The following is a 14,123-nucleotide window of genomic DNA, read 5'->3' as shown; positions in this document are numbered from 1 at the left end:
TGTACGGTTCTGGGAGCTCATTGGACTGTGCCCTGTGATTTCATCAGTGACTTTGTAAAAACCTCTGTCTTGCAGATCTGTCAGCAGCGACACAATGCAGATCGCACAGGAATGAGATTCAAGGCAGTAATGACACACAACACGCTCGAGATGAATACGTTATTGCTTTTCTCCACATCTCACCCTCTGCGTTGTCTTGATAATCATATCAACAGGAACCCAAATTCACAAGTTGTGTCATGATAATATGGTTACAGCTACTCTAAAGCAAACATTTGCCACAAGTGCATCAGTGTTTTCGTGAGACACAATTTCAATGGGCTGCAGATGGTACATTTTATTTTCCAAAAGTACCTCTTCATGAAACATAAAAGCACGGTATCAACTCTGCTGTTACTGCTGTTGACAGTAAAATAATAATAAATAAAGAAGGAAATGTTAGGGAGGCATAAACACAATACACATATTCTGTCATAGGGTCTTTCTATGGAAAGAGAATGATGGTTATTTGAACACTTACAGCCTCTTGAGCTATCAGTTTGGCAATATTTGTTTTTTTTAATCAATTATTTAACATTCAAAGCAACTGCTTGTCCTCACAGTCATGTACAGAAGAAAAGTGGTGTATTTTGAGTTATAAACCATGTTGTTCTATCATTTGAAACACAATAATGTAAACATAACTATCAACATGAATGAGGGAAATTAAAAAATAAAAGCCCAAATAAATATTATAAAATATTAACATCTTGTGAATATTGTCACTGGTGTTGCTTTCCTTATGGGTAACGTCTGTCTTTAAACAAAAGTCATTAAACTTTCATTAATGTGTACTTATAGAGTCAGTGAGTTATGGAACAATGTGGTCTAATTTTAAATGTTACTAAAGGAAGTCAGTTCATTTTTGTTGGGGCACCTGTTGGGCCTACTTTATCTCAATTTTGAATACATTCATACTCAGAGGGGTGTTAAACAACAAAGATTTAAATGTACAGTCATACCTGGAGAAAAAAAAACGGGGTAAAGTGGGATATTTTTCAGAAACCGTTACATTAATATGCACGTCACCATAACAACAGGAGCCGGTTAGCTAGCTCCTCAATTTAGCTAGCTTTTCAAGTTAGCTAACTCGTTTCAAAATAAAGTATGCTCTCTAAAATGTAATGCCGAATTAAACTCGCTACAAAAGACGAAAGAAATGGATGACGGGACTGCAGTTTGGAACGGTTGCTTTTGGGTGAGTAAGACTTATAACACTGTACTTGTTTAGTTATCCTAAACTATGAAAAAGCTAATAAGTTTCTAGTTAGCTTAACTAACTCGAAGCAAACACTAACTGAGCCGTTAGCATTGATAGAGTTGTTATTTTCTATTGGAAAAAACCGACAGAAAGTTCTGGTTCAAATTACCTTCTTCTGTCGTCTCCCAGCCTCGTCAGTGCTCTCATCTTCCCTCGCTAAGGTTTTCAGCTGTAAGCACCCCTCCTCTGGCCTCCTCTCTGCTTTCACACATTTTCTCTCCCTCTTCTCCATCTGTCACTCTAACCTCATCACCTTTAGGCTTCATCCCCTCTGGATCCTGCTGCCTCTCCCCGTATTGTCGTATCTGGCACTCTGTAGCCCCCATTTTCCTCCACTTTTAAATGATCACTCCCTCTCTTCCTTTCCTCTGCTCGAATACCGAAGCCCTCCACCTACTCCAACCTCCAGTGCCTCAACAATTTTCAGCGCAGTTTTTTAAATACTCGGTCTTAACTCGAGGACTTACATTTTCTGCAAGTTAATGCTCACACTTGTGTAAACTTGCAATATAAATCGGAGGATAACCCTGCTCTTTTTGCTGCACTAGTGCTGTGACTTTTAGGGATTTTACATCATATCTACGATCAGTTTCTGAAATATGATGCAAAAAAAATCTGTTTGCACAGTAATGCATCTGTAATATTAATAATAGATTTGCAATAATGTAATACTGCAACCATCTAATGAGTACTTTTGAAACTTCAGGTATGTTTCGCTCATAATATTTCTTAGATTTTAAATAGAGACTTACTATCTTGCGAAAGGCTACTTTTACATTGTGGTATTTCTACCTCAACTTAAGTAATGGATCAAAATATACTTCTTTCCTCCCACTCTGACCTTGACTATATTCTTCCCATTCTCTTCTTTTCCATCTTTTCTTTCACTTTGTCCCCCTCTCTGTTTCCTTCTGTCTGTCTCTCAGGAGCAGTTAGCTAACAATTTGATCCTCTGCCTCCACAGCACCCTTGATTTTGATCTCTATTTGTAGCCCATCGGCCTACCAGTCGAGGAGGAGAAAGTGATGGTGCTATTTTTTTTTATTTTTTATTTTTTTCCCAGAAAACATAGACATCATGCATAAATCTTTCACAGGTGCATAGAACTAAAAGCATGGAAGTTTTATTTACAAATGGATGTTCTTGGAATTACTTTGGGTGCGTTTTATTTTCAGACCATCACCTCCTTGAGAAAACGTGTTCAAGTTGAATTTTTCTTTCTCTGAAGGCTCCTCACCAAAACACAAACACTCTGACTGAGTTGTTTGTTTCGTCTCTTCTGGCAGTTTAGATGCTGTCAACCCGTGAGTGTATCAGCTACTGTAACCAATCCAAGGCACGCTGACAAGTAGTTCTGAATTGATTTCAAGCATTTCCCAGGGGAGAGCCACTCGTGCCTCCTCTCACTTTAATGCACTTGTCGGAGGGCCACAGAAGAGTAAAATGGTGCAATCTGGAGTGTTTTTAATGCTTCTTTTCTTTTTTTTAGCTCAGTGTTAAAGCCAGAGCTCCTGGTTCATGTCCTTGGCCTGAGCTCTCATGTCTTTCTCTTTTTTTTCCACAGAAATTAAAACACTTTCAGACAGTGAACATTTAACTTCATTCTTTCGCTGTAACGCATTCTACTGTAGGTGAAAATGGGATTGTTGAAACTGACACTGTTTGGGTAGGGATATGAAATGATTGTAAAACGTACTGGAAAATAGTGAATAGAGTGCATTTTTACAGTTTCTATTATGTTGTTGTCCTGCTGCATTGTTGCTCAGTCACGTTAGAAAAAGTTTAGTGGTGTTTTTTTTTTGGTATAAGAATTAGAGGCTGTGTGTTATCTGCAATTGTCTACATTCTGTCATCACATTGTAAGCCGCGTGTTTGCCATCAAGGACAGGCTTTTATCAGCACTGAAGCCCAAAGGATGCTGGGAGACGTAGTTCGGAACAGTAAGCTCCGGGGCCACAGCGTGACTTAATGAAGTGCGAAGACCAGCTGTAGCTGTGTGACATGCAGTCACATGTGTCCGCGCAGCACTGGGCTTTTCTTTTCTAATCATTGGGATGTGCTCGGCTGACCGCCTCGAGTGCCAAAGGTCACGTGGGTGCCCTGACCTCTGTGATGTAAGGCAAATTAAAACAACAGTGCAGCTTTTGCTGACATCACTTGTACTGTCATTACAGCGGCCACAGCTGTTGATGACAGTCAGCAAGGTTTTTCTTCTAGATTTTCCCTCAAGCTGAAGGAAACAACTGCCGGAGGGATGTGTCTTTCAACCACAAATCCATGTCCAGTGTCAAGCAGCTATAATCTGACAGATATACTCAGATACAAGTGCACTGATGGACATTTCACTGGGAACAATTTGTACACGTTTCCCTCAGTCACACAGTGGAGTGTGTGACTGTTGTGTGGCATTTCTCTTCTCTTTGAGGTACGAGAAAAGGTCATCCATCTTCTCCCAATTACTGTCAAACTGTCTCACAGTTTCCTCCAAGTCAACCAGGCAGCTATAGAGCCCTTACAAGTACATCTCAGGTTAAGACTTCATTAACCAGCCTCCTTGTTGCTTGCCCAGATCTGTTTGTGAAGTGGCCACATTGTTCCTGGGTGGATTACTGCTCATTTATCTCCCCTTGCTGTTTCCCTCTCACCACTGTCGACGGTAATAGCTTCTCCCCCTGTCTCCTAAACATGGTTAAGGCTATTATGCGCCAAGTGCACGGCCCCCGCTTGGAGAGCTGCGGTCTCATTATGTTCCGAATCGACTCCCCACCTCATCAGCGAGAGCAATTCATACTTTCCGCAATTGGATTTTCTCAATAAAAAATTAAATGAGTGGAATGAATAAGTGACTTTCAAAAATAAAAGCAGCCAATGGTTCTGTTTCCCCTCATTTCCTTATTATGGCTCGGCTGCCATTGCGCCCTACCACCTGAAACTTAAAACACTAATGGCATTTGGAGGGATGAAGTCAAGCCAAGGCCAAGTCATGTATGAAATTATCAGTGCTGGTTGCTGGAAATACGTTTCTCCCTCACTGACCCCAGTCCTATCTCTCTCATTTAGTAATGTTAATGCATGGCCGTTAAGACGCTTTATCACTGTCTATAGGAGGCTGTCAGGAATAGATAACCATGTCTGTTTCACTTGGGTTGCCTAGCATACTGAATCATCAGCGGTCAGAGCACAAGAGAGGGTGTTGACATTTATATTGTCTGTTTCTGAAAAATCTTGGCACCGCAGTGTCCGTCTGATTATCATTTATTTTCACAGCACTCCACCTCGTGACCATCTGGTTATCAAGTTATTCATTTATGCAGCTTCTCTAGTGTGCTTTGCGTGTTTGGTATATTTATCGCACGAAGCCTGAAAATTCAAGAGGCTGCTAGTGTGTGATAGATATTTTTGTGCTCCTACACTGAGTCCACTTGTTCTCTTACAGGGCATGATAGACAAGCCTTCGATGCCAGAGTACAAGGTGACGGGCGTGCAGAAGTCGCGCTTCATCCTGCTCCACTACAGCGTGTCCAAAGCCCTGTGGGACTGGCTCATCCTGCTGGCCACCTTCTACGTGGCTGTCACCGTGCCCTACAACGTCAGCTTCACGCCGCACAACGATGAGCACGTCACAGCCGCACGCTCCACCATCGTCAGCGACATTGTAGTGGAAATGCTCTTTATCATAGGTGAGTGTTGGAAGAGGTGACTGGCTTTCTGATGGTTGCTACACTCAACTAATAACGAGGTTAGGACCATCATCAAACCACTTCAACCCACTGGGTTGAAGACCCAAGTGTGTGGGTCATGATAGCACCGCTGTGCTTTTATGTGGTGACAGTAGATTTTTATCCAAATTCCGTCCATTTTCAGGTGTCCTCCCCTAAGAGTTCAAATCAAATAAGTGGTATTTATGTAGCCCAAAATCACATTGCCTCAGTGAAGTGTTAAAACAAGTAGAAGAGGGTGGTAAGTTCAGAAATCTAACTCTGTATTACTTTGCTGTAAAGCAGCCTTTAAAGCCAGCTAAAGAAAACACCTGTGCCATAACACGATATAACGATATCCAGAATCTGAGACAGTTTGTTGTCTCATGTAAAGACGATGATATAATAGCGATACATTTCCCACCCTTATGCCTGGTTAACCTCTAAAGGATGAACTGAGGTGGCTCAGTGTGCTCCAGTACTTGCGTGTAAATGTGGGTTCCTCAACTTGGCACAAAGACTTGGGCCACAAGCTGTGCCAGAGAAAAACCTTTTTTTTTTCTCCTTCACGTTGTCACTACCAAGACTCTGTTTGTTTATAACAACAAATAATTCTCTTTCATTTTTTATGTTTTTTTTTTGTTTTTTTTATAAAACACTGGTCTGCACATTGCTCACATGTGCTTTCTAAAATGCAAAAATCTTTACTCAATTTTGCAACAATCATCTAACCTTCTTTGAGTAAGGAGCCGTCGTCTCTGCAAATATCGACAGCTTGGATGACAGATGAGGTTTTGCTTCATCAGGCACACACAACCAGAGGTCTGCCCGTTATGCGCTCACCACATTCTGACACTAAGGTTAGTTAGTCTATCAAAATCGCTGATCCATATGGACGCCTTAAAACAATGACATTTTCCAGCTGGGCGGTCTTTACATCACCACTGGCACTAAATGTGAGCTTGTGACACTTGCCATCTTCCCTCACTATATACAATCTGTTTCATTTTATCAGCCAGTTGAATGAATATGTCTGTGTTGATACTGTCCTCCAGGCACTGAGAACTCTAAATTATCTTCAACTTTTCTGTTTCCAGACATTATCCTGAACTTCCGCACCACCTATGTGAGCCAGTCAGGGCAGGTGGTGTATGAGTCGCGCTCCATCTGCATTCATTACGCCACTACCTGGTTTTTTGTGGACCTGGTGGCTGCCCTGCCCTTTGACCTGCTGTATGCCTTCAACATCACAGTGGTGAGTGCAACTGGATGATAATACGATCAGCCTTTGGTCTTTTTCACTGCCCTCTGTGACAGCTGACACAGGCAGCCAGTTGATGATTTATGATGTATACCGATTTCCCCTGAAATGTAAAACCTTTGGAAATACCTGACAAGAGCTCCCTAGATGTTAAAATGTACACAAGATGAGATCATTTGCTTAAAAAAGTTGTCTAAGTCGTGATAATCAGCTGTGTATATGCAGTATATGTACAGTCAAAGTGTGTTTTCAGCTATAACAAGGCAGAGGGATTCACTTTATCTCTCCTTTTTCTCCGGCACCATGCCTGTCCTCTTCAGACCTCCTTAGTCCACCTGCTCAAGACTGTACGCCTGCTGCGCCTCCTTCGCCTGCTTCAGAAGCTGGATCGCTACTCCCAGTACAGTGCCATGGTGCTCACCTTACTCATGTCTGTGTTTGCCCTGCTGGCACACTGGATGGCCTGCATCTGGTACATGATTGGCCGCAAGGAGATAGAGACCAATGAGACCTGGGAAACTGGTGAGTCCAAGTATGACTGTGTAGATTATGGACACAAATGAAGCCAACATGAAAGCGCCTTAGACTTGAATTCTCTCTAATGGCCTGCTGGTCTCAAAGAGTTCAGATTGTATTGAGAAAAAGATTGCTTATGAGAAAAAGACACTACTTCTCACTTGATTTCCTAATGAGTTCATGTCCTCAATCACAGCTTTCAAGTCTTCTTCAATACGGCATGATGTTCATTTTAGGAATTACGATTCATTTAAAAGCAGGGTAGGCTTTAGTGCGTGGCTTACTTGTCAGTGACAAGTCGATACCATAGCGTGTCCTTGGGTCCTCAGTCAGATCCAATGAGGTTATCCTCCCCTGCTCCATTGTCTCTTCCAAACATGGCCACTTCTGGGTTAAAAAGATAGCAGCAAACATACAACCAATCTTGAGGCTTCAAAACAGACATCATGATGGTTGTACAATTCATCCAGCAATGGCCAGAAATATTTCCTTTCTTTGTAAAGGATAAATGAAGTAATGGCTCAAACTGATTGTTACTGTCAATTATCTGCTGTCTTCACTGTGTCTTCTGACAGGAAATTAATCCAATATTTGTTAAATGTATTTTTATTTCATAACTTAAACACAGTGCTGACTATTCAGACTTGATTCAGTCACCATAGGTGCTATGTAAATCAGTTGTTTAGTTGTTTAAATATGCTAAACATTTCAACAAATAGGACTTTAGATTTTACCAATACACTGAGTAGACATGTGTTCCCACTCAGCTATAAATAGCCTCGGCTCACCTATTGGGATGTCTAGTTCTGTTCAGTGGTGAGATGGTGGCGAACAGCATAGCCTGGCACTCTAATGAGGAGTGTCTGAAATCAGATCAAAAGCTGAAGTAAAAAAAAAAAAAAAGAACTGGTGGGAAACAGCGCAGAAATGTCTTGTTTGTGTCACTGTTTGAAAATTATTCAACATGAAGAGCACTAAAAACCCATCAGCAAAAACTAACAGGCTTTTCTCTTCTGTAAATAAATAGATCAGAGAGGATAGACGTGATTTGGTTGGTTTGCTTTTAAGCCACCAAAATAACTAAACAAGTGACGAGTTTCATCCTGCACATAGCAAAATCAAACATCTGGTCCAATCTGGTCCACGCACCTGTGTGTGTGTGTGTGTGTGTGTGCATACTCAGGGAGGTTAGGTCATACCTGCTAATTAACACTAGGCCTTATTTATCCCTAGAGGAGCGGTCTAATTCTGCCCTGTCCCGTACCGACATGCCAGCCTCCTGACACTGCTGGAAATCTCATTCTGAGGCACACGCATGCGCACACACACACACACACACACACACACACACACACACACACACACACACAGATCTGAACATACACTCTAACATCAACCTTGCAGTGCCATCCTGCCACTACCATCTGAGGCCACACAGACATAAAGATGACATGAATCACAACTTTTGGTCATTATTATGTCTCATGCTCCGGCTTCTCCTTCCAGGCTGGCTCCATGAGCTGGGCAAACGTCTGGAGACGCCGTACATCAACAGCACGGTGGGCGGCCCGACAGTGCGCAGCTCCTACATCGCTGCCCTTTACTTTACCCTCAGCAGCCTGACCAGTGTGGGCTTTGGCAATGTCTGTGCCAACACCGATGCTGAGAAGATCTTCTCCATCTGCACCATGCTTGTTGGCGGTACGTCTGACACTAGGGTACAGTCTCCCTCTGGCATCCTGGCATGATGGTGCCTCTGTTCGGCACGCCCATGCGAGGAATTCAGCGGAAAGTGGGTTGGTTAGTTTGGCTGGCCTTTAAGATTCAGCATGTTGCCATCTTTATATACCAATGCACGGATTGTTTTAGCTGAGATGGCAATTATTGGTGCAACAAACCCAGAAGATACTTATTTTGTTTAAATTTTATTCAGACTGCTTGTCAATATGTTGATCAATAAGTAAATAAACAATAAGTGTAGACCAGGCAGGGATATACACCGATTTATGTTTATATATTTAAGTTGGAAAAATTAATGTCACCTTTGAAAGTTATATTCCACTCTGCAATTTAACCAACCAAGGAACAGCCATCAAATTGTATCCAGCCTTTACATTACCATTTACTATCTTTCATCGTATTTTTTGACATCTCTCACACAGCGCTGATGCACGCCCTGGTCTTCGGTAACGTGACGGCCATCATCCAGCGCATGTACTCACGGCGCTCTCTTTACCACACACGCATGAAGGACCTGAAGGACTTCATCCGTGTCCATCGTCTGCCCCAGCAGCTCAAGCAACGCATGCTGGAGTACTTCCAGACCACATGGTCTGTCAACAATGGTATAGATGCCAACGAGGTAGGAGTCCTTCTCATTGTCCTTGTCATGTAATACTTTAGTACATGGTGCTGTCCGCCCTCAACAAACTTCAGGGCGATATTTAGATAACATTTAGCACTGAGATCTGTTCCACAGCCCATTCACAATGCTCTGCAGCTGTAGTTGTTTATGATCTTTCACAACACACGGCCGTCTGAACACCAGTAATTGACATCCTATTGAAATTCAAAAGGGGCTAACTGGTGGCAACACAATCCATTCCCTAATTACCAATCAGTGTCACACCTCATTACATCTGTCACACATCCCCAGCTACTGCACGACTTCCCTGACGAGCTGCGGGCCGACATCGCCATGCATCTGAATAAGGACATCCTCCAGCTGCCGGTCTTTAAGGGGGCCAGTCGTGGTTGCCTGCGCTCGCTCTCCCTCCATATAAAAACCTCTTTCTGCGTCCCTGGGGAGTACCTCATCCGTCAGGGCGATGCACTTCATGCCAACTATTTTGTCTGCTCCGGGTCTCTAGAGGTGCTTAAAGACAGCATGGTGCTGGCAATATTAGGTATGTGATATGGTCCTTTATAGCATCACATTTAAGGTGTTAATGAAGTATAACATGGTTCAAGATAGTGAATATTTAATGTTTGATTTTAGGAAAAGGGGACCTGATTGGGTCTGATCTGCCTGGAACCGACCAGGTGATCAAGACAAACGCTGATGTGAAGGCGCTGACCTACTGTGACCTCCAGTATATCAGTGTGCGTGGCCTGAGAGAGGTGCTGGAACTCTACCCCGAGTACGCCAGTGTTTTTGCATCCGACATCCACAACAACCTCACCTACAACCTGCGAGAGGGCAGCCAGGAGGAGGTACGAAACACTCGCTCACACAAAGAAAGTTATGTTGATCAGATTTCCCTTTTCCTCAGATAAACCTGTCACAGTCTTTAAACAAACTGTAATTCAGTAGGTCTAAATCTGAGCATACCAGCCCACAATCTTTTCCCAGTGTCTTACCTTTGCTGTTTTTTGGAGGAAGGAGGTGGAGGGAATACACAAAAACACATTCAAACATAGAAAAGAAGAGCAACTGATTAATACAATCAAAAAGAATTAAAACATTTACAAGTATCATTTAAAAAATAACATAAGTTGGCCCTTTAAAGCAGTGACTGACATATTGATCCAGTTTTAGTGTTTTTTTGTCAGAAGCGCCAGTCATTAGCATCAGCAGACTGGATATTAATGATACAGAATCATAATATATTATACAGTAAAATATAGATGAGGAGAGTCGTGATGATGCTGTCTTATCAGCTAGGGTTGTGGATTAGTGGAGAAACTAGTGTTTTTCCACTTCTGCAATGGATTTTACCTTTACGATGGTTAAACTTTGGTGCAAAAGATTAAGAAAATAAGCCATTGCTCTTTGATTCTAGAGGGGTAAATACTAAAATCTCGTAAGATAGCATACAATCTTCTCCAAATGCACAATTGATCCTTTTTACTTTCTAACATGGACCCAGATAGCGGATTGTTGTAGATCTTGTTGTAGCGCCCTTCCATTTGACATTGCATCTCAACGGACTCCAGCACCTCAGCCCTTTGTCTGACCATGAAACAGAGCATACAACACGCCAGACAAAACACTTGTGCCCCCTAAGGTGCCTTTGTCACTCTCCTTGACACTTGTTCTACCACAGCGACCAAAGGGGCTGTTGGTGGCTTGATTGTCACACCAATTACCATGCGTGGGTGCGACTGTCAGGCGGCCGTATCGCTTGCCTGTTGCCACCCCAAAGCACGGCAGGATGACATTACACCCAGACACCGACCTCCTCTCTCTCTACTGCCTGTTACCCCTCACAGTTATTTAAGAAAGCATTACGTAAGGCAAGCTAATCCTCCCGTCTGCAGAGGAAACTGCACCTGTTGCTTTAACACACGTAGCCACATTATTGGGTGTTGTTATATAATCTGTTTGAGGATCTGGAAAACAACAAAATGGAATTATGGTGGCCATTGATCATGGCAATTTGTTGAACTGTACGATCAAAAGAAATTAATGCCACAACGTCTTTGATGTGTGACTGACAAAACTGACAAAGCTCCCTGAAGACTTTTCATCTGTATTGTCAGTCTCAAACATTTGGTACGTGCTTTAAGCATTCCTCTTGGTTCCAAGAGGCCTTTCCCCCACTGTCTGAAGGTTCTGTTGCTCATTAGTTTCTTTCATTTCGGGGAAGGGTTTTTGTTTTTGTTGTTGTTTGTTTTGGAACATCAGAGACAGAACATCTGGGCGTGTTAATTACTGGATGTCTTTTTGTCAGTCAGGCTAAGGGAAAACAACTTCAACTAGATTTATGAGGGCTTCAAAAACAGAATGATTACGCTCGATTAGTTTCGTTCCACAAAGAAGCATCATAGGTCAAATTTGGTGCTTGACAGAATCCAATGCATAAGATCTGCCATAAGCATACCTACATGACTGGAGTTATTACAGACTTTAAATCTAATTTGAGCAGGCTTCCCTGTGTTGTTTGGGAATCACAAGCTCTCTATATCTCTCACACCATCTGCTCAGAGTTCATGCTCAAACACAAAGCCAGGGCACCGGTGCCCCCCTGACAGGATGAAGGAGTGCTCAGCTACCTGGCCGAGCTGCCAGGTCCCACGTACACACACGAAGTCATACTGTCGACATCCATATCCTCGCAGTGGGCCGTTTGAGGTGGGGGTTGCTGTAGGATGGGATGTCCCATTACACTCGACAGATACTTGAGAATTTAATGCTGACTGTGCAGCAATCAGTCAAATGTAGTGAAATACTGCCAAAGAAACAGATTGCAGGAATGCCTGTTATAGTATAAGATATCCGCATGAGACTGCTTTATCTTGTCTAAAAGGGGAAAACACAGACCACCAGATGGAAAGTCAGGATTTTCTATCAACTCCATAATTCATTTTCAACTTTAATTGCAGTGATGTCAGTTAAATTATTTTCAGTATGTTTTGGCAGAGAATGCAAAGGCTTTACAGCAACACTGATTCCAAAATAGTTGGTGATGCACTGTGAAAAAAATTCAAAGACAATATATCTACTGTTTTACCTCATTAGCATCATTGATTTAAGACTGGGAAAGTTGATCGAAAAGCTTGGTCGTTCACAAGAGAGGACGGGGCAAGGTTCACCACTTTGTGAAACACTTGATTGTATAAAGTTTATATTACATGGGCTTGGGACACCTATTTAAACAGTTTACACAGCATCCCAAAGTTTTGGGGAAGATGTATTACAGCTTTGTGGCAATCCAGCTTATACTTGGAAACAAAGTCAAAAAGGAGGGGTTTTTTTGACATTCTACGACAAGCAAGACCCTCAATCTGCGATCAGGTTGACTTGACGTGATGATCTTAAAATCCAATCAATGAATTGAATCACCAATGCAAAAAAAACGCACATGCTTTATCAGTGTTTAATAATAATGCATCAGAAAACTATTTAGATTAGAGAGGGGTCACTCATAGTGTTGAAGCTACAGAGAATTATCTCCTAAAACTGTGGCTCTCCTTGGCTTTACAGAGCTTTATTGTTTCACCTCATCATTTCGCTTTCTGTTCCTTTACTTAACTGTTTTATTTCACTGTCACTGCTCTCAGCGATGTTTTGAGCCACAGCAGGCAATTGGTTTCAGTGAACAGGCTCTAAAAGCCCACGTTAAACTACCTGTCAGCACCAGTGAGCAGACTGCCAGAGAATGTATTTAAGGATTTAGCTGTATTGAGACGGATATTCTGTCTATTTTGTTTCTTAGCTGTACGAGATTATTCAATAAGCTAATTTACATCTGTGGTCCCTGGGCAGGAAACAGAAATAACATGTCACGAAAATTGATATTGAGATAAAGCGTTTCCCTCAGGAGTCGGTAGAGACCAAAGCCAGAGCTACAAGAGAGTGAATACTGGACCAGAAACACCCAGACTCTCACTCACTGTAACAGCTCAATGTGTAAATAAGTGTTCACAACTTGTTTTGGCTTCCACCAGGCAGCCAAAATAAATCAGTAATCAGGGCTTTTTGGTCAGGTTAAATGATTTTTGTATGCACTTAGTCAAAGAGTCTTATTGCTTAAGGGTAGTGAGTTTTGATAGGTAAGCAGTGATTGTACTGTCCTGGGGCAGAGTGGGAAGGTCAGTCCACCACCAGGGAGCCAGCACTGAGTCAAAATGTGTTGCACTGTAATGACCATGTCGCCACAGGGAGAGTTAAGTAGTCAGGAGTCATGGAGTGTGAAGAACAAGCTGGTCGGTCAGGAGTTATAGGGACATAACCCCCTCTGGAGCTTCATGTGACAACAACAGTCTAACAAAGTTGATAAAGGCACAAATGGTAACCAGTGGTGGGAGTGCAGAAAAAAACAAAAAGCTGGAGACAAGATGAGCTCAGTGTTTTTGACATGTTGGATGGGATAACAATACCAACCAGGAGTGGGCTGACAGAGTACAGAGAGGAGATGACAAAATAAATGTCACATCAACTGTCCCAGGTGGTTTTTGTCCCAAATTACCCACCAACACCAGTTTATAAATGAATTTGTGGCAACGAACAAAGCCAACAATTTGCTCAACCGTGCTTCATTTTCTATAACACTATAATATTTAGTTTTAACATGGTGCTTCATGTTTTAGGAGACTTGCAAAGCCTCGAATCATGTCATGATGCAAGCATCATCCATAGTTTGCTGATTTCAGTCAGGGTTTTCCAGACTTGTTTTTTTTTTTTTTTCCTATGGCCCTATTGTAGTATATATACATCGGTATTCAACTGTACAAAACCCAAACATACCCTACTAACTCTACTAATTAACTAATATACAGAACACTTATCATTTGTGACCCAAATAACAATGCTGACCTTGTCAGAAACATCTGTTCTGTGTGTGCAAACACAAGTTTACACAGTTGTAAGTTACAGAAAAAAAAAGCTCTGAATTAAGTCCCGGTG

At 42.2% G+C, this 14,123-nt stretch overlaps 1 protein-coding gene across 5 annotated transcripts in view; it reads left to right on the top strand.

Annotated features, from left to right (window-relative positions):
• The window catches only part of kcnh4b (potassium voltage-gated channel, subfamily H (eag-related), member 4b), a 43,662-nt gene that overhangs the window by 20,467 nt on the left and 9,072 nt on the right, over positions 1-14,123 (top strand). For 3 of the 5 annotated variants that reach the window (XM_037081725.1, XM_037081723.1, XM_037081726.1), the window contains 7 exons: positions 4,737-4,980; positions 6,096-6,253; positions 6,580-6,781; positions 8,282-8,476; positions 8,938-9,137; positions 9,432-9,681; positions 9,774-9,988. In XM_037081725.1, coding sequence (XP_036937620.1) covers positions 4,737-4,980; positions 6,096-6,253; positions 6,580-6,781; positions 8,282-8,476; positions 8,938-9,137; positions 9,432-9,681; positions 9,774-9,988 — 1,464 coding nt within the window. Of the gene's footprint in view, positions 1-1,000; positions 1,238-1,388; positions 1,472-4,736; positions 4,981-6,095; positions 6,254-6,579; positions 6,782-8,281; positions 8,477-8,937; positions 9,138-9,431; positions 9,682-9,773; positions 9,989-14,123 lie in introns of those variants that run through there. The other 2 variants (XM_037081727.1, XM_037081728.1) reach the window with 2 other exon arrangements.

This window comes from Acanthopagrus latus, chromosome 20, assembly GCF_904848185.1.
Source record: "Acanthopagrus latus isolate v.2019 chromosome 20, fAcaLat1.1, whole genome shotgun sequence".
Taxonomy (NCBI): domain Eukaryota; kingdom Metazoa; phylum Chordata; class Actinopteri; order Spariformes; family Sparidae; genus Acanthopagrus; species Acanthopagrus latus.
The sequence above is the reverse complement of the archived record's forward strand: the minus strand, read 5'-3'. Positions and strand labels throughout refer to the sequence as shown.